General features: G+C 44.7%; 2 protein-coding genes across 3 annotated transcripts in view; both read left to right on the top strand.

The window, feature by feature from the left end:
* QARS (glutaminyl-tRNA synthetase) overlaps nt 1-1822 on the top strand; it is a gene marked incomplete at its 5' end in the record, with an annotated part of 9291 nt that extends 7469 nt beyond the window's left edge. Inside the window, one exon of the mRNA XM_014946644.1 lies at nt 1793-1822. Coding sequence (XP_014802130.1) covers nt 1793-1822 — 30 coding nt within the window. The remainder of the gene's footprint in view (nt 1-1792) is intronic.
* QRICH1 (glutamine-rich 1) lies at nt 16-27903 on the top strand. Of its 2 annotated transcripts, XM_014946667.1 has the most exons (11): nt 16-649; nt 4300-4629; nt 13228-14241; nt 17843-18020; nt 18634-18788; nt 19233-19347; nt 20681-20789; nt 21132-21283; nt 21967-22057; nt 22836-23029; nt 23321-27903. In XM_014946667.1, the coding sequence occupies exons 2-10, from the start codon at nt 4321-4323 to the stop codon at nt 23026-23028; spliced, it is 2316 nt and encodes a 771-aa protein (XP_014802153.1). In that variant the 5' UTR covers nt 16-649; nt 4300-4320; the 3' UTR covers nt 23029; nt 23321-27903. The 2 variants fall into 2 exon arrangements, with proteins under 2 accessions (XP_014802153.1, XP_014802152.1); XM_014946666.1 differs by having other exon boundaries at nt 17-649; nt 22836-27903.

Raw genomic sequence — 27903 nt, 5'->3', positions numbered from 1 at the left:
GCGGCGGCGCCTCCCGCCGGCCCGGGCGCTCCGCCGGGGAACAAAGGCGGCGGGGAGCGGCCCGGGCAGCGGCCGCGGGTAGAGGAAGCCCCGCGTCCCCCGCTGGAGCGGGCGGGCGATGATCTCAGGGGCTAAATATGGAGCTTCGCCTCGTCCCGGCGGGATGGCGGGGCGGTCTGAGCCGTTCACCGGGCCTCCGGGCAGCGGTGGCCGCTCTGCCGGGAACACCTGCGCGGGGAGGGGACGGGGGGGGACCTCTGGATACGGTCACTGCTGCTGCCTTGTTCTAAGTTCTGTCTTCCAGTAACTCCGGTGTCACCGGCTGCGCCTGTCACCGCTCGGTGCTGTGACAGATGTGCTTGCACACCCGTTCCCAGTAACGCAGGGATACAATGGTTAGGAATTGGGCATCTCGCAATCCCTCAGTAGGAACGGCTAAGCTGCGTGGATGATCGCATCTTTCTTTCCTGATTTATTTTCTTTTTTTTCCTTTTCTTAATGGAATACAATTTTTTTAAAAATAAAATGGCTTTAATAAAGAAAGAGGAACTGGGGATGGAAAGGGCTTCTTTGTTCTGTCTTCTCCAGAACGTTACAAGTCTAAGAGCTCAGGACAAGAGCAGCAGAAATACATGCAACATGGTGACTGGTGAGTCCAGATTGTCCACATGCTGCAAGTTGTGTGTGTGTTTTCAGTAACCTCAGTCTAAGTTTTATGAACTAACCGTATGTGCTCATGATCTTCAAAGAGTTTTTTCAGCCTATTTCCTGGGGAAAAAAAAATGCAGTTTTGATGAACAGGGAGGGATTACCTCCCTTTATCACACAAAGCTTATTGCCTGAATGTTGGGTTTGTTTTTTTTTTATTTAAAATGTGGTATTAAAACATGCTGCTGGGATCTAGTGAGGATGGGTGTTTGCTGTTTCTAATGCGTGTCTATGGGATAAGTGGAATGTGTAAATTAGTATGTCTTAATAACTAACGGTGAAAGTGGTGACTGCAGCAGCGAGCTGTGTGGGTTGCCCTACAAAAACCCGTTGAATGCACACTTGAGCCTTGAGGAGGTTTTCTGTCATAAATGCAGGTGGGTTTAGTTTTAATAAATAAACGTTTTGGGAGCACAGCGTTACTTTCCTGACTTTCTAGACGTGGTACCTGCTGTGTTTTGTAAAGTGCACTTTTGATGAGTTCAGTGCTTTCAGTTAAATAACGCCAAGCAGCCTTCAAACTGACAGGGATAAGTTAGCCCAGACTGCACTGTTACCTGTGGTGTCTTTGGCTCCTTTCCGATTGCCAGAGTTGGAGAACTGTAGAGAAGACCAAAGGAAGATCCTGCTTCTGTTTCAGAGCAGGAACAAATACCACGTGGTGCAATGGGGTTCTGGTCTATGGTTGGACCATCGAGTGCTGCAGTGGCTCAAGATGAGCATTTCACTGTTTTTGGCATTAGTGGCTCTCTTTGTAGTAACTTCAAGAAAATACAAAGGAAGGTTTTTCCATGCTAGAAGAGAGAAAAAGAGAGATTCCTTCTGACAGCTTGTGACAGAGGAAGATTTGCTGGCAGGGGAAGGCTGGCCTAGTAGGCTCTTGATTTTGATGCTCAAAAGAACTAATTAAGATGGAGCAGCCGAGCGGGGTTAAGGACTTGTGTCTAAGAAATTAATGCTGTTTGTTCTGCTTCCTGGTGGTTGGAAGAGGTAGGTGATGGTTTGGTGGTGGACCTCTTTTTGATCTTTGTGCCTGCTGCTTCTGCGTCTGGGTTTCTGGTGGCTTCTGGTCTCTGCTGCACAGGAGCACGATGTACCTGTGAGCAGCTGTTGACAGAAGGGTTGGAGTTCCAAAAGTACAAGTGAGGGCTAACAGCTGCTGTTGAAAACAGTGGCCTTGACCTCCCCAATCTCTCCCTTGACAAGATTAACAGAAGGTGAATAACTATTCGCTGAACCGTTCCGACATAATAAGCACCAATGCAGGAGCAAGGAAGAAGGCAGGACTTTTGCTGAGAGGTGAGTCCATCCTATTCAGCAGCAGCTCACTGTCAAAGGGCATGTAATCTCGAAGAGCACCTGTAGTGCTCACGTCTGGGTTCCCAGCCTAGCATCCTTGAGGCTTGTTCCTCGGGAAAGCCTTTCCTCTGGAAGCTGTATCCACTAGTGCACCTCAAAGTGAACGTGCAAAATGTCTGTGCTCTTCCGAAAACCTCACCATAGTATTGAAGTCAAATATTGGCATGTTCCACGTAGAAAATCAGGACAAGCGAATTGCTCAAAATCTGTTTTCCAGCTGCCAAGTATGTAACGGAGCATCTTACAATTAGATGGAAGGTGCATTCGAGCGTGCCTGGTGTAGGTCCCGTCTGAGTCACTGAGGATGCATTAACGAGATTGTTCTCCATCGTTTCCAGCTTGGATGTAGGGTCACCTGGGACTCTACACCTTAACAGTGTGTCCTGTGGAGGTGTAGAGTATGGACTGAGAGTGTTCCTACCGTGTCCCTTCCGTGGGGAAAGGCAAGAGTTGAGCTTACAGGGGTACTTGGTTTGTGCTTATGTGGCTCCTGGAGGAAACCTCACTTAGCAGCTAAGTGAATAGTCTTACTGGTACTGTCACACACAGCTGGCTTGAAAATGTGTCAGATCAGAACCTCCAGAAAGTCAGGAGAACTGTGTTTCTCTCCAGCTCTGGGTTCTATGAGACCTTCCGTATGTTGATTTTTACAGAGCTGTTGTGTTTACTAAGTGAACACCGTTAGCTGATGCTTTTTGCTAAACACTGATGCATGTTTTAGGAATATTTTATGTAGTAATCTCCTACAGCAACAGATGTTGCTTAATAACTCCAGAAACTGTAGATGCAGCCCAGGTTGCCTTGTGTATTCCCCTTACCTTTGCTATTCATTCTTTCTCCTGTGAGCCAATGCACTAGCCATGAACCTCCCCCAGGTAAACAAAAGCTTGTGTGTTTAGACTGCTGTCACGTAACAGTAAAGAGTGGTTAGAATTTGCTTTAGCTCCCACTGATTTTGGTGAGAATTGGACTTTTGGAATACACTTGGGTGCCACTGAGAGATGAGACGTAGCTCCCGTGTCCACACAGGCTGTTGCAGTCTTCTGTTCAACCACATATTTCTGTCTTGGTTCCACTCCATTAAATCACATTGAAATGATATGTATATGGTTCTGATTTTTGTACCTATTCTCTTCAGAACTGCAGTCATAATGTATATATGGGGGTGTTTGTCCCTTATTCTACCTTTTCACAGCTTGATATAGTAGTACTGAGTCGCCTTCTCTAGTCCTAATCTTGTGCTGTTTCACATCTTTTTCACAACCGTCTCCGTACCTAGTAGTTAAAGCTCAAATCTATTTATACTTTATGAAGACTAATTAGTGCCTTAGAAACAACCAGTATACTCACTGCAGAAACAATTTGTGGGTTTAAACAAGTCAATAAGAGAAGAATGCTGTCAGAGTATACCCTAGAGCTGTCTAATGTTCTCAGGTGGAGTAATCTTTTTTGTTGTTTTTTTTTTTTCCCATGCGCACACTTCCTCCCCGATCATCTGATTTCTTTCTCTCTTTCTCACCTTCATACATGGCATGTTTCATGTTAACCTCTTTCTATATTAAAAGGACATCAAGAACTGATGCAACTGTTGCCTTTGTCATTTCCAGAGCTCTGCTTCTCCATGTGTACAGTTCCCTGTTTGAGGAATCTCTTGATTCCAGCGCTCTCCTTTTGCTTGCTATGCTCAAATCGATAAGGCTGTCCTAGTCCTAATAGCAGTGGGCTGAACGCTGCATCTGATCCTCTTCCGTTGTGCTTCCCATTAGCTGCCTAGAATAGAACTGCATGGCCTGGTCAAACATACTGCTCGGTTCTCCCACCTCCGTGGCTGCAGAGCAGGGCCACAGATATTGATTTCTGAGCTTCTCTCACTAATACTGCATGCTGCAAACAAATGAAACGTGTGACTTGATTTCATCTGTTACGGGACTCGCCTGGTCTGGGTGAAGTACAATGTTACAAGACTTTACGTGGCAGTGAGCTCTTGGAATAGTACCACAGTTACACCTGGTTGTTGTTCAGACTTCCCTGAGCTGCTGAGGGTTAATATCAGAAATGTGGAGTAGCACAAGATGCCTCATAAAACCAAAGCATCTGTCTCGGGCATCTGGCTGTGCATGTTTGCTACTTTTCGTACGGTACTCGGTATGAGAAATTAGTTACTGGAATTGGGAATATCCTTGCACCAAAGGAGTGCTGTAGTTAAAAGTCTTAACTTTCTCTTTCTTTAAGGAACCCTACGGACCTTGCAATATGAATAATTCTCTGGAGAACACCATTTCCTTTGAAGAATACATCCGTGTGAAGGCGCGATCGATCCCCCAGCACAGGATGAAGGAGTTTCTGGACTCCCTTGCTTCCAAGGGGCCGGAAGCTCTGCAGGAGTTCCAGCAGACGGCCACCACCACCATGGTGTATCAGCAGGGTGGCAACTGTATTTACACAGACAGCACAGAGGTGGCTGGGTCTTTGCTTGAACTTGCTTGTCCTGTGACAACCAGTGTCCAGCAGCAGACTCAGCCAGAGCAGCAGATACAGGTTCAGCAACCCCAGCAAGTCCAGGTAAGCATCTTAAATCATCTCTAAATGTATATATGACTTGCTAACCCATGAGTGGTGTTCAGAGCCAGCTACTGTCTCACCTGAGACCACAGGCAAGCACTTAAGAAGCAGGGCCAATTAACATTATATAGAGCCACACTATTTCCCTTTCATTTAAGGAATTTGGTAGTAAATTTCTCTCTTGACTGTGCCTCCATTGAGCCCTGCCATAGGAGTAGCAGCAGACATAGCAATGTAGTGGTGTAACCTATTGGAGAAATAGTTGACAGTTCTGGCATGTGCACAGCTCCCCGAAGCCCTGCACTCTGTGTGAAGCTGCTATAAATACCACCCCCCTCTGCTGGTCTTGCTTTATCTGGTTGTTCAGGGTGGCCTTTAGGGTTTGTTTTTTCTTTTAATTAAATCAATACTCTTTAAATGATTTTGCCTTAATGTTCTAAAAGTTGTAGTTCTTGAACTGACTTTTAAGTCAGGGGGAGATGCAGGAGAGTCAATTTATGATGTAAACCAGTGGAAGGTACCTTTCAGGAAAGAAACTCTACAAGATGTGTGTATGTCAAGGTAGATTATCCCTTTGGACAGCGGAAGGAGTCTTCTTTATTTTTTTTAATAGGTATTACAGTAATTTTTATTAAGTATTAAATGAGCAAATCCAGCACCAGGAGGGAGAAAACCCCAAGCATACAACTTAAGATAACTTCTTTGGTCCTCAAACAAATTTTGTAATTTGAAGTGTTTATAAATTGCAGGGCATTTACTAAGTTTTTCTTACGATACGTCTCCAGACAGCTGAACTCTGTCTACAGCTGTAATTCTGATACATGTCAAATATGAATCTTTCTGCCTTCTGTACCATGAACATAAAGTTGTGAGTGCTCTTCTTTTGCAACAAATGAGGGTATGGAGTCACAAATGACTGGAGATAAGGTAGTGCGAGCTTGCTGCAGTGCAGTAGACTTGTGCTAACAGCTCACTCGCATGCTTTTATCCTACAGCAAAGACAAACTTGCCTCTTTCACAGGGTAACTCGTCTCCAATTACTCTCTCTATTGAGTAAATGAATGCTTAACTGGGCCTTCTGTAACCTGTTGCCCTACAGTAACTTGTGTGGAAAGGCTTTTGAAGAATAAAAGCCTCTAGTCTCAGAGACACGACTTGGATCTCTGCGTGAGTCTATTAAAACTGATTAAGGGTGCTTTTGGTTCTGCCAGCTAGCACATTTTTTGGGACATGTTTCATTTTTCAGTAGAGCTAGGAGGGTCAGCTTTTTTGGGTGCCTCAGCCTTGAAGATGTGGAAGGCCCCCAAACCATTTGTAAAAGTCAGAAGGAATCTCTTTTTTTTTTTTTTTTTTTTTTTTCCTGCTGCTCCCTGCTTTCTGAACTGCTCAAAGTTCAGGCTTGACCCTTGCAAGTCTTCTAGTAACAGAGATAGGGAGGGAGGTCATATATCATATGGTCCAGAGAAAAATAATCTCCTGACCTTCTTGAAAATAACCGTAGAGTTGCTGCCAGAGACCTGTTCCTGTTTTTTAAACTGAATGGTCTGCATTCTAAATATGAAAAACACCTGATGAAAATCAAGATTTCAGCAACTTTCCTACAGAGTGTTGTCTTCTTTCTTCCCCCTTATTTTTGATGTGATTCTACTTTAAAGTATCTGGTTTCACTTCTGTCAGTACAGATCATAATTAGAGTTTGTGTTGCCTGCCCTGCCACTGACTTTAGAATGTTACAAGCCCCCAGAACATTTAGGTGGCACATCTGGTTGTAGATATGGCTGCAGCTTTTGTGTATCAGCGGTGCGACTGGATTTAGGAGTATTTGAGGAGCTAACTCAAAATTATCTTGAAGGTTTTTGTAAGGATGGGGTGGATAAGAATGTCATTACCCTTTTGCAAGAGTGTTCTTCTGTCTTTCAAGATTTCTTATTGAGACATGATTTATGTTAAACCCGTGATTTAGTTTTCATCTGTCTCAAGACTGTCACTGTGGCAGCCATAGTAGAGCACAGTGTCTGAAGAAAGCTGGATTTTGTTGTGACTCTTGGAGTGACAGTGTCCCACTAGAGCAGTGCACCTGATCCAGCTGGCTCCCTTTGCAAAAATGCTGCTTGTGTGTATACTTATGAGAAATTTTGGTCATCTGCTGAAGCCTCTTAGCTTTTGATCAAATTTATGTCATCCCAGTACTTGACTTGATAATCTGTTTAGTTCTTGCTAATCCAATTGCAGATCAGTGGAAGACCCTTTGAATGACTACGCTTATGTCTGGCAGTGTGACAATGGTGCTGAAGGTGACTGATAATATGACCAGTCAGATGACCTCACGGTTGCAAGTGCTGTTGACAACCTTACGATCGTAAAGATAGACAGACAGATAGTGCTCAGGTTTCATCCTAGATTTTACTTGCTGCGAACAACCAAAGACAGCGCGTGGCTGCTTGCTGCTTTTATTTATCCTAGCGAAATAAATTTCCTGTTTGAAGAAGTTGCCACCTTAGGGTTTTCTTGCCTAAAAGGTTCAACAAACTGTTGCCAAATGTTTATTGTAAAGGCTGAGTGGATGCAACTGTTGGGTTATGTACTAGTCAGCGCTACAGTACAAGCGTCTTGGAGCTCCTCCCATGCCCAGTATCGCAGCGGTGCCATTAGTGATCTTAAGAAAGAGTTTAGTGTGTCAAGTTGTCATACACTGTGCTGCATCAGGGAGTGACTGGGAAGGGCTGTGTTTTCTCCAGTCAAGTAAGAGTTTTATTGTCTCTGCCTTTGGTTGAGGTTGTTGTTAGTTGATCTTGTGCATTGAGGCCATCGAATTGCTGATGCCAGCGAGGTGTTAGCACTGACTTGCTTACTGAATATGCTATTTTTGCAAGGGTCAGTGAACCTCTTGTGCCTTTTCCTCTTCCGCAAGATGATTTAACTGAAAGAGTATCAGAGGACAGAACGTATCTCTGCTTAGGATACATACAGTGCATGTGGGGAAGATCCTCAGTTTCAACTTTTGATTAAGCCAGAGTCTGATGACTAGGTGGCAAGAACTTCTTGGACAGGGCTTGAGGGGAAGATGCTACGGGTGAGCAAGATCCCAGCACTATATAGGGAATGGTTAAATGCCTGCATAAAATGTCTTTCAGTTAGGGCTTGTGCCTTTCTAATTCCTCAGTTCCATATGTACTTACTGTTCAGCTTTTTCAGTCTTCGCTGTCTATTCTGTGACTTCAGGCCAATACAGGAAGCTGGGCATTATTAATGACATACGGTGGGGAAAGATGCCCTTAAGTAGCTCAGAAGAAAATTTTATTTCTGCCTTTGCACAGAATACCTCTTTCCTTCACTTCTGATTAATTTCCTTCACCTTCTGAATTTTCACTTCTTTCTTTCACTTCCCCCTGCCTCAGTCTTGATTCTGAAGTTAGGGCTTACCTTTGAAAAGCACACCAATAAGATATTACCGTAGCAGCTAGTATTAATTATCATTTGCTAGGGCTGAGCGTGCCATTTCAAAGAATGGTTACAGTCAAGAGTGGTGTTTTCAAGGCAGGAGCTTCTTGTATGTGAAAGTAGGTTCCTTTTTGAGAGGTAAGCTGTTTTGTTTTCCCTGGTTCCCATGTTTTAACCGTCTTTGGCCTAAATGCTGCCCCAGCGCACAGCGTGACAACGTAATCTTGATATTGTAACTGTTCAAACACACACAAGGCCTAATTTGGCCCGTGGAATTCTCTCTCTGATGTTGATGAATGAGCAGAGGAAAAACCTGCAGTGAGGATCTGTCTGGCAGTTGTTCTGAAAAGCTGACTTGTACACTCCCCGTAGACCTTGTTTACTTAGATAGATAGCAAAGGACTTCCTGTAAAGTAGTTGAATAACAAGTTCCAACATTTCCTGCTACTTCAGCGATCAGTCTTTTCACCTACGCTGTGTACTTCAGGTCTGTTTTGTACTCGTGTGTATGCTTTCTGGCGTAACATTAGAAGGAACTCTTTATTACAGTGTTAGTTTTTAATGCTGGAGTCACTTTAGATTTAGGACAGCTGTTGAGGGAAGTATATTTTAAGCCTCCTTTCCTTAAATTTGGCTTAAAAATAATTATGAGATTGCTTTTTTCCTTCTCTCACGAACTTTTTGTCCACTTGCTTGACTTCTGTTGGCTCACTCAGGTGTGGAAGTTTGAGGTGTACCTACATTACTTCTGGGGGATACTTCCTGCAGCGAGTTTGCCACCTGCCCCCACTTACCTGTCATAGGTTTGGAGCCTGTCACTGGGGATTCCCTTCAGATGAAACTAAGCTATAAGATGCAATCTTGTTGTGTATAGCTTGGCTGGTGGGCAAGACTAGACCTAAGTTTGAAATAGTCTCCTGGAATGTTTGGTGTGGACATGTTAGTACGTCTTCAGTCCTGCTCTGAAGGTCTGCTCTTGGTGTATCCTACTACTTGCTAGTGTAAACAGCTTCTGAAACCAAGATGTGTTTGTGAAAAGAAGCATTTAAGAGCCTGTCAGGTGCTCTGGGGCACGCTAGATATCAGAAAATCCATGCAGGCAAGAGCTGGTATCTGTGTTCATTTGGAGTTAGGTTTTAGGAAATATTAGGTACTCCAGTCATCTCTCAGATGAGATTTTCTTTGCTTGGGAATTCTTTCAACTTAATTGTTTCAGAACTGCAGTTCTGCAGTCTGATTCCTTCTTGGGCAGAGAGTCTGCACAGGGTGGATGTGTTATGAGTCCTACGTGAAAGTTTTTTGGAGTTAGTGTGTCAACCATAGGGGGGAAAAAAACCAAAACCTCTTGAAAACCAGGCTTCAGCTGTTCTCATGCTCGTGGGGTTACTTATTTTCTCTTTTTGTGTGCTCAGTTCTAGACAAAATATATTTTTATCTTAGTGTGACAGAAGATTTCCTTTAGGGGAATTTTAAAAATTTAGTTCTGCCCTCCTGTTATGATACAGGGCTGACTTACAATGCTTTTGATTCTCCAGTCAGCTAGTACTTGGGCCAACTTCTAGCTATTTTATGGTAAAAAGGCATTTCTTTGTGTGGTGGTAGCCTGCTGGGAAGTGATTCTTTTCATGCTGTTAGATCCAAACTTCTGGCAATAAGCAGTTTTTCAGTACTGGTAAGTTGGCATTTTCCTTTCTTGTTCCAGTTATAACCCGGGAATTCCCAGCATAACATGTTCTCACTTTAATCTTCAGCATAAGGTGAAGATTTAAAGTCCTCCCTGTTGGTCTTGGCCTCTAAATTTAAAACATTCCTCTTTGTACAGAGTCTTTTAAAAAGTCAACCACTGATGATGTTTAGTGCCATTCTTTGTCCTTTTTTCTTCAGATAGCAAGTTAAACAATGAGGTCAATGTAAGAAGCTCTGGTCTCAGACTGGGCTGGAGTCTGTAAACCTGAAATGAATGCTTGTAGTACTCCTGGGTACAACCTACTTGAAAATAGGGAGGGATCTACTGCAAAATCCGGTTGTTAAAAATGGATATTTAATTCACAAGGGATGCACAATGTGCAGTAGGTAGAGCTCCAATGTTCTTTTAAATAGGAGCAGTCTCTAGTCGGGAGAATGTCTGCATTTTGCTGCGTGGAGAACTTCCAGTGATTCTGGAGTCTGACTTCACCTCTTTGGGTCTGGACTCATTGTTTGGGTGTTAATACTAACTCTGTGTGGACTCCGAAGCAGTAGCAAGACATGCTGGTTGTGTAGGGGGTAGGATTTAGTCCTGGAGGAGTATCGTAGGGCCTCAGGTCATGATTGCTCATCTGCTGAAAGTGATGGAAGTTGCCCATGACTTTTAGAGACAGTAGGCTCAGGCTCTAAAATGGTTAATGGTTCAAATCTTCACCAGGGAGGTTTAGACTGGACATTAGGAAGCATTTCTTTACCAAGGGGGTGGTCAAACACCCAAACAGGCTTCCCAAAGGGGTGGTCGATGCCCTAAGCCTGTCAGTGTTTAAGAAGCATTTGGAGAATGCCCTTAATAACACGTTTTAGCTTATGGTCAGCCCTGAAGTGGTCAGGCACTTCAACTAGATGATCATTGTAGATCCCTTCCAACTCGAATATTCTGTAAAAGTGGGAGGAAGAAAATGCTGTCTTGTCAGGTCTGTTCTTAGACCATGCCTTTTTTGCTGCCAATACCACTTGCTTAAACTTATTTCATTACCTTTCTAATTGCAGTTATGTGATAAAATTGTTTCAGCACAGGAGCAGATCTCCAATTCTTACTGCTAGCAAACAAAAATAAGCAGTCTTTGTGTGTGCTACAGCAGTAACACAAACTTTCATGTAAAATTTTGTATGGCAAGAAGGTGGGGGGTGTTCTCAGTCAACCTGTGCACTGCAGAAGTACAGGGTAAATGACACATTTACTTCTTTCTGTGACATGATTTTGAGTCCTAGTAGATAAAGAAAATGTTTTGTGTGTGAAACTGAAAATATGTATTAGTGCAATAATACATTTTAGTTTGTCCAGTCTTGAACCTTTGTCTTGCAGGTAATGTTTTGAACATTTAAGGACTTAAATTAATACTAAGGGACTATATTAGTGGCTTTTAAAGTATTTTGGAGGATACTTGCATTAGAGGTGCATTTGAAACTGGCTTTCTTAAACCAAATTCTGAACTGGGATCTGTGCTTGGGCTAAGGCTGTCCTCATGCTCTAGGGCAGTATGATAAGAGTATCAAATAGAACTGAAGAAGCATCCCATAGATGACTTCATCTTTTTCAATTAACTGCCCGATCAAATCACTCACTGATGCAGCTTTTTAAACTGTCATGCTGACACAAGGTCATATGTTTCTTGTTACCTTGCAGGAAATTATTATAGAATGTCCACGTCATCTGAATTACAGTATACTGCATGTAGTTCCCAGCAGGAACCTGTAAAATTCCCTATTTTTCTGGACATAGGATTAGTTCTTAACGGGAGGTGGCTTATAAAACCGGTGTGCAAGTGGTACATTTTGCTATCCCACTTTTTTCCTTAGCAACTCTTAATTGGCTGCAAATGAATCTTAATGTTTTTAAAGACTTCTTAGAGGTGATGTTGGGAAGTGAGATTTCGTGCATCCGCTCAGTGCAGACCTGTGTGATAGTTCTTTTTGGTATTGTCAGATGCCACACTGTCTAGTGTGGCATCTCTGTGCAAATGCTACACTAGCTTGACTGACTCGAGAAGGTGAGGTAGAAAAGGGTGAACACAATGAGTTGGAAGACATAGTTTTACAGCTGAAAAAAATCTGTGTTAGCTCCAAACTTCATACGGCCCTCATAGGTCCCACTAACAAAGCTCTACTTCTCTCCATTAGATTTGGAAGGAGAGGTTGAGTAATTAATTCGTTCCCTTATGATACAGTGTTAAGGAAGCCTGGAGAAGCAGGTGATCATGGGAACCTGGGATGTCACTCCTAGGACAAGGCAATGCACCAAAGTGGCTGTGTAAATGTGGGGGACAAAGTGGTGAAGACCAGGAGTGCAGATCACACTTGGTGCCCTGGGAGTGAAGATACCAGCTGGGTTGTGTTCGAGGTCTGGAATGTGAAGTTACTGAGACCTGAACTTGGTGATGGGGGCTACCTCTGACTCCTAGCTTTAAGTCTGCTCCTGGACTGCTGCTAGATAGTGTGACAGACCTTGGAGAGACAAGCGTTGATGTGAGAGGGTGGGATTTTTTTTTTTTTCCCTAAAATAAAAGGAACTGTGTTTGAATCCAAGTCTTAAAGTATTTTGTCCATGTTATTCGTCATTGTGTAAGTGCATGAGCTAGAAAATGCAACCAAATAATTTGGACAATAAATGGAATTAAATGGAGTGAGTAATAATGGGGAAAAAAAAGATTTGGTTTTAATTATCACTGGCAAAGAAATACTTCTGAAGTTTAAAAAAAACGAGTGCTGCGGTGTTGCCCCTTAGCGCATGACAAAGGTTCAGGTTGAACTGGCAACTTTCTGTGTTGACACCTGCTTGTGTAGTGTTACTGTTAGAGATTGGTTTCAAAATAATATTTCTGTTCTTTATGTGGAAAGAGCCAAGTGCAGGTTTCAGCTTACCCATATTTCTTGCTGCCTGTCACTGGCAAGTGATCCTGTGGCCATTTGGGGGACTGGGGTTGAATGCAGTAAACCAGTTTTTAGAGCATGGTAAGAATGAGGCAAGCTCCTGCATTTTGTAGCAAGATGGTATCAGAATTGTAATGTGTGTGACCTTAAAGTCTTGCTATTGCAAGGCCTATGCTGAAATAGCGTTTCAGCAATGCAGATAGCTCTGAAGACTCTTTTGGCTTCCAAGCATGCAATCTGTTGGCTTGAGAACAGAGATGCAGCTCACGTGATGCTCTGTCTGTGCTGAGAAATGTAGTCATGTGCAACACTGAGCAAATACATCATCTCCAGTTTTGCTGTTGTCAACCACGCACTTCTAGAGTAACTTGGTTTCATTTTCTTGAGATATTTACTAATGTGTTAATATCATAAATCATAAAACTGAGCATAAAAGACCTGGAGTATAGACCTCTAGTGATGGACCATCTCTGTTGGTGGCCCCTCTGTTGAATCATTGACACTTGCTGATCTCTAACTGCTGAATTGGTGTCGTTGCAGGTCCAGGTCCAGCAGTCACCACAGCAGGTCTCTGCCCAGCAGCTCTCTCCACAGCTCACTGTCCATCAGGCTTTGGAGCAACCAATACAGGTCCAAGTGCAGATCCAAGGCCAGGCGCAGCAGCAGGCGTCCCAGACAATACAGAGTCAATCTCTTCAGAGCCCCAGCCCGTCTCAGCTGCAGGCAGCTCAAATCCAAGTGCAGCACGTGCAGACTGCCCAACAGATCCAGGCTGCCGAGATACAGGAGGAACACATACAACACCAGCAGATCCAGGCCCAGCTTGTGGCGGGACAGGCCATTACGGGTGGCCAGCAGATACAGATCCAAACGGTTGGGGCACTGTCACCTCCACCTTCTCAACAAGGCTCTCCACGAGAGGGAGAGCGGCGGATCAGCACTGCTAGTGTCCTTCAGCCAGTGAAGAAACGTAAGGTGGATATGCCTATTACTGTATCGTATGCTATTTCGGGGCAGCCAGTTGCCACAGTGCTGGCCATTCCTCAGGGCCAGCAGCAAAGTTACGTCTCTTTAAGGCCAGACTTGTTAACAGTGGACAGTGCCCACCTGTACAGTGCCACTGGGACCATTACTAGCCCCACTGGAGAGACTTGGACCATCCCCGTTTACTCTGCTCAGCCACGCGGTGACCTTCAGCAGCAAAACATAACCCACATCGCCATCCCTCAGGAGGCCTACAACGCCGTCCACGTCAGTGGCTCGCCAACGACGCTGGCTACCGTGAAGCTGGAAGATGACAAGGATAAGATGGTGGGAAGTACTTCAGTAGTGAAGAACTCTCACGAGGAAGTGGTGCAGACTCTTGCTAATTCGCTCTTTCCAGCGCAGTTTATGAATGGAAACATCCACATTCCAGTGGCGGTGCAGGCTGTGGCAGGGACGTACCAGAATACGGCGCAGACAGTGCACATATGGGACCCGCAGCAGCAACAGCAGCAGCCCACACCCCAAGAGCAGGGGCAGCAGCAGCAGCAGCTACAAGTCACTTGCTCGGTAAGTTAAAACTTCTCAGTCTCAGTTGGTGATTAACAGCTTGCGAGTGTTGAGGAGAAGGGAGGATGCCAGCTGAAAGCTGGTATCTAGATGCAGAAATGTGTCTGTCCCTGTAGCCTGGGCGTGAGGTAGGACATTTGACTCCTGGTAGGTGCAGGACTGCCATGTGTTAATGCTGGCACATAATTATAGGATTCAGAACTTCCCAGAAGAAAGTACAGTCTTGATCTTTGTAATATGAGTGAATAGATACTAGTAGGGTAAATTAATGGATCCATGCTTATTGCTAGCTTCTTCATAGCAGGTATTCCGTGGTCTGCAATCTTCTGAGATGTTCTAGGGGTTGCAGTGGACGGGCAGGGATGAAGCAGCAAATTAAGGTGCACAAATATACTAGTCACCTGGTTTCAGTTACTTTGTGTTATGCAGCGTGTGGAGTCCACAGCGGATCCAGAGCCCAGAGAAAGTGTCGAAATCTGTTTAGCTGTGAGCAAATACCATGGCTCAGGTTACCTATCAGTAAGGCCGTGCCCTGCTTCTGGTAAATGCCTGGTGCAGGAGCACAGTAACGAGCAGCTGAAAGTGAACATCTCTTCATTGTGCTTGGCAAACATGGCAGCCAAATTTGTTGTTGTTTTTATTAAAGTTTTTTGTGAACTTCAAGCCATAGACTATTTTGAATTGGGTTTTAAAACTTGAGTAACTGGGGCTATTAATGGCCTCTCCTGTATGTGCAAATGGATGTAATTTACCTTTTATTACCAGAAAGTGAAAAGTGATTGATCTGTCAGAGCCTGTTTTTGCTGAATGGAATGAGGGCAAAAATATCCAAGTCTGCTGGCATAAATGTTGGTATAAATTCTTTCCAGTTTATAAATAACACTGTTGGCTTTATAAAGGCGTATGTGCCCTCTACTTCATCAGTGAGCACCGAGACAAGGAGGATTACATTCTCGTAGTCATGTCTGATTGTTTCTGAGTTTGATTGTGGGCTATAGCTCACCAAGGTCATCACTGAAAAGGGCTCCCTACCTCTCTAGAGAACTTGCGGGTGCTGAATGCCCTCTTATAAAGCTGTACCTTAAGCTATAGCTTATGGGTCTTGTAATGTGTGGGGGTTGGTTGGGTTGGGTTGGGTTTTTTTTGTTTCATCATGTTCCAAGAGATTTCTGTAGCTCATCTTTGCCCTGTATTGGTACTTCAGAGATCACAGCATCGCTTCCAGCTGCTTGAACAAACTAAGTTGATAGAACTTTTTGCCTTTCTGTTAAACAGGATTTTTAGATTTATTCTAGGGTCTTTTGAGAGCATGAGCCGCATTCTTGGGATCCTTTCCAAGGTATTAGCTCTGCAGTTTCTTTAATGGTTAATTGTAAAGCTTCTACTAAGACACAGTGGTCTGCAGTTCTTGGGTATCAGACAGTTTTCTGATGCAAATTCTCTGGAGTACTGGGTGTTTCATAAGCCCCTAAATACAAAGGCAAGTCCAGGAGGGCTGTTTTACCTCAAGCCAGGACAGACTGCATTCTTCCTCTAAGAGGGCAATAAACCTACTATAGGTGAATGTCAAACCTTTGGGGGTTGTTCCTCTCACAACTGTGAGACTGAGAAGGAATTTGCCTGCTTGCCCCACGCTGTCCCCTGGCATTGTGCTGCTGTGGGATCCAGACAAGTTGCAGCTGTTTTGCTCTGTTTGTGAAAAATGTAAGTCAGTTCAGAAGCAACTGCCAGTGGAGTGAATTAAACTCCAGCCTGCGTTCATGCTGGACAAGGCATCTGTGAGGTCAGGGCAGAAGATTGCTCCTTAGGTTGGGCTGGTGGAGGTGGTTGGCTCTGGAAAGCTCTCTGGAGAGTGATGGGGCAGCGCTCCGCAAGAGGGTGGAGGCTCAGTCCCAGCTCCTACAGAGGCAAGGTGTCAGCTCACCCTTGGACTCCTGTCCTCTTTAAGGCAGAGGCTTGCCTTAAACTTGGTTGTCATCTGCCTTGATAAAAGCTTGGCCCTTTCAGTCATAGTCTCCGTCTGCAGCTATGGAAGATGCTGCTGGTGATGCAGGGGCTGATAAGCAGAGAATTATTAAAAATTGATGCAAAAAAAATTAAAAACAACCAGAGACAGGCGGAAAGCTCCAGTCTGAGGCTCTTGCAGGCTTTGCCTCTTCAGCTGTAGGGTTTTGGTTTTTGGTTTTTTTTTTGTTGTTGTTATACAGAGTAAGGTACAGGTATTACTAAAGTCTCTTTGCCATTTTTATTATGGTCTCTAGTACTGTCAGAGCGACTTTCACTGATGGTTGGTGCTTGGCAGTATCAAAGAAAAAGTTACTTTGTTATAACAAAGCCTTGCTTTTTGGGTTGGCTCTGGAGGAGGAGGAATCAAAGCTGTTTAGATGTAACGATTGCCATCTCTGTAACATTCAGGGTGCCAGTGGGAATTTGATTAAGGGCTGTAAAGCTTCAAGTTAATCTCCTTAATTGAGGTAGCCATGAGACTTTCTGTGGCATGGGATTGAGAAGCTGTGGTGAAGAATGCAGAGCGAGTGCAGCTGGAGGGCTCGCTGCTCTTTCTGTATAGGTGCCATCAAGTTTCAGTTTGATGTATTGATTCTTGGTGACTTAAGGTCTTGCTGCAAAATAAACTTGCAGAGGGTCTGGAGACCCTTTAGGTTTATAGTAGGTCATCCAGTAGCTCTTCAGAGAATAGTAGCTAGTCCTCATTAGCAGCATGTGGTAGTTTGAGAGCATTGCATTGCAACTGAATTAATGTTTTGATGCTGGTGCTCTAGTCTGTCAATACTTTATACCTCTTGCAAATGAATTAAACTTATCAGTTATTGACAATAAGAGCAGAGCATTCTGTCTGCCTGTTGTGTACGGAATGATGAAGGGAGCCTGCCCTGATGGGGTGCTACCAGTGCACAACACGTGATCCTCCCCAGAACCCTGCTCAGGGCAGTCTAGGTTTGGGGCAGCAGTGGTTGGGAAAGCTGATGGCACCTTGCTGTTCTTCCCTGGCAGGGGCTGGTGGTCTCTCCAGCTGCTGTGTCTGCAGGGGGCCTTGGGCCACTCTTGTTGTAGTGAGACCATGGACTTCACTGGTGTTTCAGAGTGACGAGTTAGCTGAAGCCAAGAAAAATGCACTGGAGCAAATAGGGCTTCAGAATCGATGGTGATCTGTTTCAGTGTTTGAGAGGAGACCAGAAGTCTGCTGTTCAGAGGAGTTTAGCCCTGTGAAGATCATTGCCTTTGAACATACTGGCTAGCTTCTGGGTGGTATGGCAGCAAGACTGGCTCATGGCTGCTCAGTCTCCTGTGATGTTCTGTAGGGCTTCCAAATGCATCAAACTGCAAGTTGTGTGGATTTGCTAAAGGGGTTATTGATGTGCTCATTCAAACTACAAGTGTTCTTGGAGAGACGAATGCTCTTTTGTGAGCAGCAATTCAGGTTAGACAGCAGAAGTTGTGTTCCTTGGATTAATTTCTTCTTAGAGAGGAGTGTTGCAAAAGGCTGATATCTTGGGGCTAGACATATTGCGGCACTGCTTGTTTTCTGTCGAACAGTTGCATATCAAAGTGTGTATATAAACTGAAATGTTTTCTTTCATAGGCTCAAACTGTTCAGGTTGCTGAAGTTGAACCACAGCCACAGCCTCAGACTTCACCTGAACTTCTACTTCCAAATTCTCTGAAGCCAGAAGAAGGGCTTGAAGTGTGGAAAAGCTGGGCACAGACCAAGAATGCTGAGCTGGAAAAAGAAGCCCAAAATAGGCTAGCACCTATTGGAAGTACGTGTCATGACAACGTGGCCTTTTTTTCCTTTCAAGTAGGATTAGGAGTGGCTAAAATGTTAGCTGTTTACTGCTCTGGAAAACACCTTTGTTTAATCAGTGATTGTTTTTCAATTTAAACTTTGATTTATTCTGCAGTACTAATTGTTGCATACTCCCACTGCCACAGGACGTGTTCCAAGGGAGGTATTAGTTCTTTGCTGAGCCAACTTGAGCACTGAGGCTGGTGGCAGTAGGAGAGGGCACTGTGTGGTGCATGGATGGACAAAATGGCTGTGAGTCCAGCCAAGCTGGTAGAGCAGTCATGGAGTTGATGTTTTCTTGTTGCTGTAGGGCAGTGTTTCATTGTGGACATGGTAAAAGAAGGCAATAGTCATGCAGTTGGCAGTGCAGAGTGTCTTCGTGTCAGATTCTTGTCTGTTTATCTTTTAGTAGATCTGACAGCCTAAGATCTTGATTTATTTCAGCTTTATTATACTGGGAGAATGAGATAGTACTTAGCCTGCTAGATAGAAAGGCAAAGCTGGAGATGTGGGAAATCATTCCTGAAAGATTGGGACATAATATGGCTTTATGGCTTAAATAATATGGCTTTGTTTTGTTTTTCCAGGGCGTCAGCTGCTGAGGTTCCAGGAAGATCTCATCTCTTCAGCTGTGGCTGAGCTGAATTATGGGCTATGCTTAATGACACGAGAAGCTCGAAATGGTGATGGTGAACCTTATGATCCAGATGTGCTCTACTACATCTTCCTGTGTATTCAAAAGGTAAGGGGAGGACAGCTATATGTGCAGCAGAGCTGTGCATGTTGTCAGCATGTATAGGGAGGATTCTTTGTTATAATATGGAGACTGTGGCTGCTTCTATTAAGCTGCCTAACAATTTCGTAAGAAAAAAGTCTCTTTGCTTTAAAAAAATAATAATAAACTGGATGAAATGTAATTAGTGCACAGCTAATGAGTTTTACCTACTGAGTTAAGTTTGTGAATAATTGTTAATAACAGGGTTCAGTATCATGGTGAGAATAATAAATCCTTTTCGTTCTTTTCATGGGAGGAGGAGGTTTGGATGATGTTTGAGGAAGTTGTCAGTGTCAAAACTTGATCTGTAAAATGCTTGACTAACTGGGTACGTGGGCTCTTAGGACAAGGCCTGGTCAGAGGAATATACTCGCTACCGCTGTACCCGACTGTGTTGTGAATCTCTTACAGTATCTCTTTGAAAATGGCCGAGTAGATGACATCTTCTCAGATCTCTACTATATTCGGTTCACTGAATGGCTGCATGAAGTTCTCAAGGACGTACAGCCCCGCGTTTCCCCTCTTGGTAAGAACTTTTGTTTAAGAACTCTATAATTTTTCGGAGTTTGAAATGTTTAAACTGAACAACAGCGTGAGTGTGGTCTGAATAGGAACTTTTTGGAGGTATTTAATGTCCTTAGGACAGGTCAATCTGGCCAAGGAGAAAAATGTTGTGTCTGCAGTGAATGCTGGGGTTACTGCACCTGTCAGGCTCTAGCCTTGATTGTCATTGAGCTATTTTTCTGTCACCCATCAGAAGGCAGATATTTGAGACTTTGCAGTATTGCAAGATTGGCTTACTTGGAAGCCAGCTGATCCTTGATCTGAATCGAGCTTCCTCACCTGAAGTACTAATACACCTTGCCTCTGATAGGTATTGTTAATTGGGGAGATAATACAACTCTGTCGTGTTGCCATGTAGCCTGATGGATGTGGTCTGCAGGACCAACTAGGTGCCAAAGAAAGAAAGAAACAATGCGTGATTAGAGCCTCAAACGCTGCATCAAATGCAGCTCCTCTCAGCCCTGTATTTAGAAGATGATGGCAACAGGGGTGGGAGAAGCAGTTCCAGAAGAGGCAGATTTTGACAGAGTTGCATATGAGAACTAGATTGAGAATTGCATTTTCGGAGCATGGAAACCTGGTTTCTCATTGCTTCATTCCCTTTGATCTGATTAGATGTCAGTGAAGTAGCTGTTGCTTGTGTTCATAAAAGTAGCTGGTGCTACAGGCTAGAAGGCTGAGTAGCACCCCGAGTTTTGGAATCCTTTTGTTTTCACTCTGGCTGTTTGATCTGTGCTTTGTCATTCCATGAGCCCTGGAGTTCATACTGCTGTCTGTTTTTCTGTTTATCTGTGTATTTGGAGTATAGTATTCCTCTTCTACACAAAGGAAAAAAAAATAAATAAATCTGAGAATCAAAGGATTACTCATGTGTCCAAATACATCACTTGGCACTGTGTGCTGACTAAAGCTGCGCACGGGGCCAAGAGCTGATTTGTTACACTGGCCTGCCTGCGCGCACATATTATTGGATTAGAAGCATCTGCATTGGAGTCAAGCCATTAATTAAAAGCTGTTTAAGTGCATATTTATTTCTCTCTGGGCTGGGATGTATAGGCATATTGCAGAAGCATACTCTCTGCAGCTAGAGGTTGTTGACGTATGTATACAGGCATTCCCTGACCGTACCTGCTATTTAAAAAGTTACTTGCGCAGTATGAACCTTGATGTCAGTGAGGATCTCCTCCTCCTCCTCCTCTTAAGATTTATACGTTCTCTGATACTTACAGACTATAAAATGCTGTTTTCCTGCTGTGACTGTCTCCTGGCATGATGCTGACTTCTGATTATTGCAGGTTATGTCCTCTCCAGTCACGTAACAGAAGAGATGCTGTGGGAGTGTAAGCAGCTAGGAGCTCACTCCCCTTCCACCTTGCTCACTACACTGATGTTTTTTAATACAAAGTAAGTACTTGGATCTTGGGGAAGAAAAGAACTTTAAATGCCTTAACAGGGTTGGTACGAAACTGCTGCTCTGGATTAGGGTGATATTATGAATTTCAAATGGTTGCACACAGAGCTGTGTTGCAGACCCATCAGGCAAAGAAGATGCAGTACGACAAGGAAACAAGCTGGCAGAGAGGAAGCTGAGCTTGTGGCTGTTGCATGCTTTGCTGCTGGAACAATCTTTAACTCAGTGTTGATTTGAGCTTCAGCTGGCTCATGATGAGTAAAGATAACTACATCACTGTTGTGACCGTATCCTTTACTCGCCTCAATGTTCTGTGTTCTCTTCTTGCTGCTCAGATACTTCCAGTTGAAAACCGTAGACCAGCACATGAAGCTGGCCTTCTCCAAGGTGTTGAGGCAGACCAAGAAGAACCCTTCTAATCCCAAGGATAAAAGCACGAGTATCCGCTATCTGAAGCCTCTTGGCATACACCAGACAGGACAGAAAGGTAGTGTCTGGAACTTTTCTTTGGGAATACTTACTTACTGGGCTTGAAGGAAGTGGATGAACCTGGAGATGTCTGCAGGTAGGGCCACAAGAACCCAAGGCTCTGCCTAACAGTGGGGATTTTCTGTGTGTTCTGTCTGAGAGCACAGTACTTTCTGATAATAATCCTGGAGACATACCTTGCCTGAGGCATATAGGACCCATCGAGAGCTAAGGATAAATTTTTTTTGTTACTCTTGGCTTTTATGGGCAACGGGACTGTTGGGTGTAAGTGCTTATGAACAAAGGGAGAAACTTCTTTGGGAGGGCTTCTCTTATCTTTACTTATGTGAATCCATATAGAGTCCATATGTAAGTACAATCTGTCCTCTTAAAAGCAAAGAGTCGGGGTTTAGCTGAGGCATTTTTGCAGTCTCAGTAGTGAGATTTTTCTCATTTTGGGCACAGGTAGAGGAGAAATGAGAAGAAGGGTATAGATGGGTTGTGATCTTCAATAGCCTTGGGATAAAGCAGGTTCTCCATATGATGCTTTGAGCATTAATAACCTGCCCTGGAACAGCTGTGTGTATCTCTTGTAGCTTTTGCATGGTGACAGGGTGCTTCGGAGTGCCGAGGCTGTTGGCACTGCTGGGTTTGCTGTACTTACACAGTGTCTGACAGACTTTGGGGGGTGCTGGTTTGTAGTTACAGATGACATGTATGCAGAGCAGACTGAGAATCCAGAGAACCCCCTGAGGTGCCCGATAAAGCTGTATGACTTCTACCTCTTCAAATGGTGAGAGCTCTTCTTCCTCTGTACGGTTGTTTGTCTTCTCTGACTGTTAAGCTGTATCTTGTGGCTGGCCTAGTTTTCAGGGCTGTGTTTTATTGCTGGCACAGTTTCTACTTAAATGCAGAGGGGCGTTGATGTGAGAGGGTGGGGTTTACTCTGATGGCACAGAAGTTGAACTTCCGTGGTATTTAAGAGACACAAATCCTGATTTGTGAACTGGCTGCTCTTAATCTCACACTCGCTCCGGAAGTTTGCTGTGTTGGCACGAGCTCCCTGCTCTGCCTGGGACTTTGCAAGCAAGTCATCTGGAAGCATCCACGACTTGAGGTGAAATTAGGGTCCTATTCAAATCGGCTTCCGAACGAAAATGAGGACTCGGTATGGAGATTGGAGGGAACCTCAAGGGACTTGCCTCTAAATTATGATGATTCTGATAATTAATGTAAACGTTCCTCTGCATAGACAGGTCTGCAGCAAGCCTGGATGTGAAAATACCCCATCCTTGCTTCACTCTGAAAGACCCCTAAAGCCACACGTGTCTGTTATACTTATTGGTGTGAAATCAAAATTTGTTTCATGTAGTCGTCACCGTGGCTTTTAACCTTGGGATGGCCTAAAAGCTGTGGGACCACCGTTGCCCCTACATGTAACTCTGTCCCTGCGTGTCCCATCAGCCAGGTGTTCACTGTCAGGATTTGTGCAGTCTGGGGTGAGGACAGTGGCGGTCTCTCCCTTCCAGGACATTCTGTTAGTCTGGTTATTTCTGATCTTCCTCACGCAGCCCCCAGAGTGTGAAAGGCCGGAATGACACGTTTTACTTGACACCGGAGCCGGTGGTGGCCCCCAACAGCCCTATCTGGTATTCCATCCAGCCGATCAGCAGAGAGCAGATGGAGCAGATGCTCACCCGGATCCTGGTGATACGAGAGATTCAGGAAGCTCTTGCCGTGGCTGATGCCAGCACCATGCACTAAGGCATCCTTCTTGGCTCAGAAGGGGTGGGGCGGGGTGGCGGGGGAGGGACAAGCAAAGATAAATTGTACAGACTTTTACACTAAAGGAGATGCCTAAGTTTTTGGTTTTTTATTGGTGTAGTTATGAAGCCCTTTTAGGCTTCTTCTCTTTAAAAGAATCTAAAGGAAAACCTACCCATTGTGTATCCTACCCAACACACCAAACTGTTGGACCCATTGGAGGCTGCATATCCCCTGCAAGCTGGGAGCTGTGGAAAGCTGCTGGTTGACTCTGGTTTTTTTTATGATGTAGAAAACACGAACTACAGGATTGGCCTGGATGGCTGGGGCCTCTGTCTCCTTGGAGCACGTGCAGCCTAGAGGGCACAGAATGATGGATGGACCTGCTCGGCCAGTGGAGGAGAGGCAGGCATCTTCTTTTCTTGTGCTTGGACGTTAATTTGCTGTTATCTTGGAAGGAAGAGGAGAGAGTGAACTGCAATTGTGATTTATACAAAAAAAAAAAAAAACAAACAATGATTTCTATTCAGACCTTTAAGTGACGTTTTTAGATGTTAAAAGTACAAACTTTACCACACTCTTCTTTTTTGGCCTAACATTGAGGCCTTAAACCTTGAGGCTCCTGTGCCTGATGGAATTCTTGTAACATACACTTGTGTATCATATAAAGATACCACCCTGTTTCTCTTATGTATTCTTACTCTAGTTGTTTATTAAGAATGACGAGCACGTCTTTTCAACATGCCATTGAACAATGTGTCTTTATTTGGGGAAGAGTGAGCTGTGAGGGGCGGGGGGGTCATTATACAAAGATCAGTATGCAAACTGGTTGTTTCCATCCCTGTTTGTGCTTTCCAGCTCGACTCCACTGGACTTCTTTCACCCCTACAAATTAGGAAGGTAGAAGGGGATTAACTTCTGTCGAAGGACCTGAATGTCTGCTTGCCCGTGGCAGCTCAGTGTCAGGCTAGGAACATGGGATCTGTGAGACCAGATCAGACTGTCAGTCTGTCCTGATGTTCTGTGGCCAGCCTGTGAGGCTTCACCCTGAGGCAAACCTCCCTCTCCCCACCTTTACAAACACATCAATCACACCAACGGCATGATGGAGGGGTGTTGGAGGGAAAAGGCCTTCCAGGAGCAGCACATGGCTTACTCCTGCCATTTAACAGCCTTTTCACAGTTTTTTAACACAGCTGTGTAGCTTCTGGCATCGTTCATGATCATAAACCCCAGCCCTGTAGCCTTGCCTTGCTGCATCTTAAATGGTTGCTGTATTTTATATCATTAACAAGTAGTCTGTTCTTTTGAAGCCAGCGGGTAGCCAACCGTGCTTGAAATGGGAGATCACTCTAGCCAGGCTTGTTATTTGTGCCACCAGCTTCTTGGATGCGGAGAGGTGACTCTGCTTCTTGAACTTGTCTTCCCTGCTTCTCCATCTCATGTCCCTTCCCTGTTCTGGAATATATAGATATATATTTAAATACATATTACAGTAAAAAAAAAACTCTTAAACTTGTGTACAGGCAAGCAATTTTTCTGAAGCTTCTGTTGACCAGCGCCTGTCTGTATTGAGAAGGAAGGTCTGCCCTCTCTGTCAGTTGTGCACAGTGTCAATCTGCACGTAGGACGAGAGTAGCCATAATGTTCCTGCCTTTTTGCTCTTAATAGTGTTGAGGTGTGTGGGCTTAGAGAGACTTCAAGCCTCTGATGCTTCATATTGACATTGGCGTTCGTGAGAAAGCAGAGATGTTTGAGCTGGTTGTCAGTATGAGCAGTTTGTTCCCTGTATAGGACTCTGTGCTCAAAGAAGTGCAGAGAGGTGACGCAGCAACGCGCTGTTGTTTCCCAATACCTGTACGCTCAACTAGACTCTTAGCTCAGTGTCTGCCCTCAGAGTTATACCAGGGGAAAACAGCCTGGGGCTGGTGCCCAGATCCCAGCGGGTAGGTTGGGAAGATGGTGCCTGGGTGGTGTGTAGGGCTGGCAACACGTACCCTTGGCTCCGTTCAGCTGTTGGGGGGCTAGCAGTTGCCCCCTGGTAGGGTGGCTGTCAGGATGGCTAATAGTGCTTCAGCTGGCAGAAGCCTGTAAGCCCTTCACGATATCTTTGTGACTGGAATGTCCATCTCTGGCCCTAACTATGTCCTTAAATACCTTAGTTAGGGACAAGCTCCCACTGTTTCAAGGAGCTGGGTGTGCTTGTTGCTCAGGATGCCCAAGAGTGGATTCCCCATTCTTTTGGGCAGTTTGTCCTGTTTTCTGAACAGTGTTGGCAAAGATGTGAGAGAAACTGTAAACGCCTGTGCTGGAGTGGCAGCGCTGCATGGGAAGCTTGTTGCAGCATGCCTGTCCCTCAGCCTGACCCTGCTGCTTTGTCTGGCTCCATCAGAAATGCAGTGGGTGCTGAAGTCATCTGCCAGGCACCCGGTGTACAAAGTCACTTCATTAGCTGGCCTCGGGAGTCGCCTCTTGCTCTAAAAATTGCCAGAAGCTGGAATAACCTGACAGAACATGAGGGCAGTTGCAGGTTAGGGGTGAACAGATACTTCTGCTGAGCTTTCTGGGGAAAATGGATTCCCTTGTTACCTTAAAATTCTAGATTGTTTGCTTTTCTTACTGCTCTTAACTGCAGAATGATCTAAAACCTTTGGAGGGGACGAGTTCTCCTTGATCTTAAGAGCGGGGACACTTGGCACATGGTGAGCCGTGGAGATCTCCTGATGATTGGTTTTGTCCTGACAGACCGAAGTGTTTCCATTATTTTTCTCATAGTTTGGACATACACAGGAGAGGGATTTGCTGAGGCGGACGTGGACTGCCATACTGTTCTGTACTGTCTTATCAGAATGTCCACTGTGTTAACTTCATTCCCTATTTTTAGAGACAATCGATATACTGTGACTTAAGGATTATTTTCCTGGACCTGGCTTCTAGTCTGGCTCTCTGGAGCTAGTTTAAAAGGTACAGTATTTCTAGAATATAAATACTATGTTCTTTGATAGCGAAGAACATGATCTGCTCCCTTTTAGGGGCTCATAGGGAGACATGCACAGAAGCGTGCTGTGGCTTAGGGTTGCTATCCAAGTTCTGGGAAGTGTTCCCAGTCAAACATGTAAAATAGCTTTTTAACACTTTCCTATAACTAGCTTGACTGCTGCTTAAAGGGCATTCCCCCTTGGCTCCCAGAGTGCCAAACTGCTAGCTCTTGTATGCCTGTATATATTAAAAGAGAACTCTCCGTGCCCTATGCCTTGTATGAGACAGGCTGAAAATGCATCGATCTCTACATAAATAAAGCTGAGAAGTCAAGCTGGAGACCCTGCGTTGTTGTTGGTTTCAAACTGTGCCCGTCTTGTCTCTGTGGTATGAAAGGAACCACAGAAAGCAGAGCAATGACTGACTACTGTAAAGCACCTCACGTTCTGACACAGGACTCCTGTATCGTCCTGTCTCTTGACACTAATAGCGTTGCTTTGTTAAGGAAACTTGTAGCCTCTTACGCACTTGTCTACGGCATCATTAGATTTTCATTTCCTTTCAAGAGTTCAAGCATTTCCTCTAAGCGGTAGTGGCTGAAGCAGTGGAGGGCAGACTAGAGAGTGGCTCTTTCCTCCTGTCTAGAGTGGTGAGTTAAAGGGAACAGTCTAAGGAACTCAACAGGGCTCTCATCTGTTGGTTGCTTCACCCCTAGAGATCTGCATTTTAGCTGGGAGACAAGGTCTGAAGTAGTTCCTGAGCTGTTCTGCCTTGAACCAATTTAAAAGGACTTAATCTGATTCCTAAATAAGAATCCTTTTCTTCACTGTTGCTCCTAGGGCAGAAAATACGACAGCCTTGTTCTCAACTGCATCAGGGCTGCCTTGGTGTACCTAGGATGGGTTAGGCCATCTTCAGGCCTCCTCTGCTGTGATAAGAACAGATCCAAAGGTGGTAGAAAAGAGCCCTCTGAGTGTGTGTAGGGCGGAGGACTCACCGATACCATAGTTGCTCATCCTCTTGCTGGTCTGAGTGCTGCTAGACTCTGACTGACTCCACGCGGTCCAACCAAACAGCATTCTCATCCAAGTTTAATAGTGACTTACTTGCAGTTAGCCTTTGGACTTTTAAATCACTGTTAAAGTGGGATATAAACTGTCTTCCACCCTCTATGGGGCTTTCTTCCCCATCTTCTTGCTGGAGCTGCTCCTGTCAGATACTACAGGGGATGTACCTTATCCTGATGTTTCAGCCTGTTCTGTTTGGCTGGTGCCAATGCATAGAAAAGGGCCCTTCTCAGCTCGAGCATCTTCCTACCTTAAGGAGCATCTCAAATCTTCAGGAAGTCTGACATGCTGCCCCGAAATCTCTGAAGCGATCGCTGTGTCCCCTTCTCGTCGGTCCCCTTTGTTGTGTGGCTGAAGCTCAGCTCTCAGCACTGCGGTCACTTTCCCTGTATAACCTCGTGCATGGCAGCCACCTTTGCCTGCTTCTCGTGTGAGCCCATCAGAACAGGGAGGCAGACTGAACCCACTTACAGCAGCAATAAACCGTGTCTAGAACTCGAGAGGGAACTGCAGGAGAGAAGGAGGTGGAGGGGATGTCTCAGAAAGGCAGGGTCCCGTTGCAGCCCAGAGCCTCGCTTGATAATGAGTGTGCAGCCTATATGCAAAATACGTCTTGTCTGTCCCTCCCGTGTTGACCCTGGTCTAAACAGCACATGTGATTGGCATCCTGCAAAGTGACCTTCAGAACTCTCCAGTAGCTTTGCCCCGTGAGTAACTCACACTACAAATCATTTTAAAGAGATGCACTCAACTATTTTTTTAATTTAATTTTACTCTTATATTCTCTGCTCTTTGTAATCTGCTTGGAAATAAAATGTTTTTCCCTGCA

The sequence above is a fragment of the Calidris pugnax genome, unplaced genomic scaffold (genome assembly GCF_001431845.1).
Source record: "Calidris pugnax isolate Ruff unplaced genomic scaffold, ASM143184v1 scaffold81, whole genome shotgun sequence".
NCBI classification, from domain to species: domain Eukaryota; kingdom Metazoa; phylum Chordata; class Aves; order Charadriiformes; family Scolopacidae; genus Calidris; species Calidris pugnax.
The sequence above is the reverse complement of the archived record's forward strand: the minus strand, read 5'-3'. Positions and strand labels throughout refer to the sequence as shown.

What these genes read in the sequence shown, in the direction of transcription:
- QRICH1 (XM_014946667.1), top strand. Translation starts at nt 4,321, where the DNA reads ATGAATAATTCTCTGGAGAACACCATTTCCTTTGAAGAATACATCCGT. An exon ending in AGCAACCCCAGCAAGTCCAG is followed by an intron (nt 4,630 to 13,227) that starts GTAAGCATCTTA and finishes GTGTCGTTGCAG; the next exon opens with GTCCAGGTCCAGCAGTCACC. An exon ending in CTGATGTTTTTTAATACAAA is followed by an intron (nt 20,790 to 21,131) that starts GTAAGTACTTGG and finishes CTTGCTGCTCAG; the next exon opens with ATACTTCCAGTTGAAAACCG.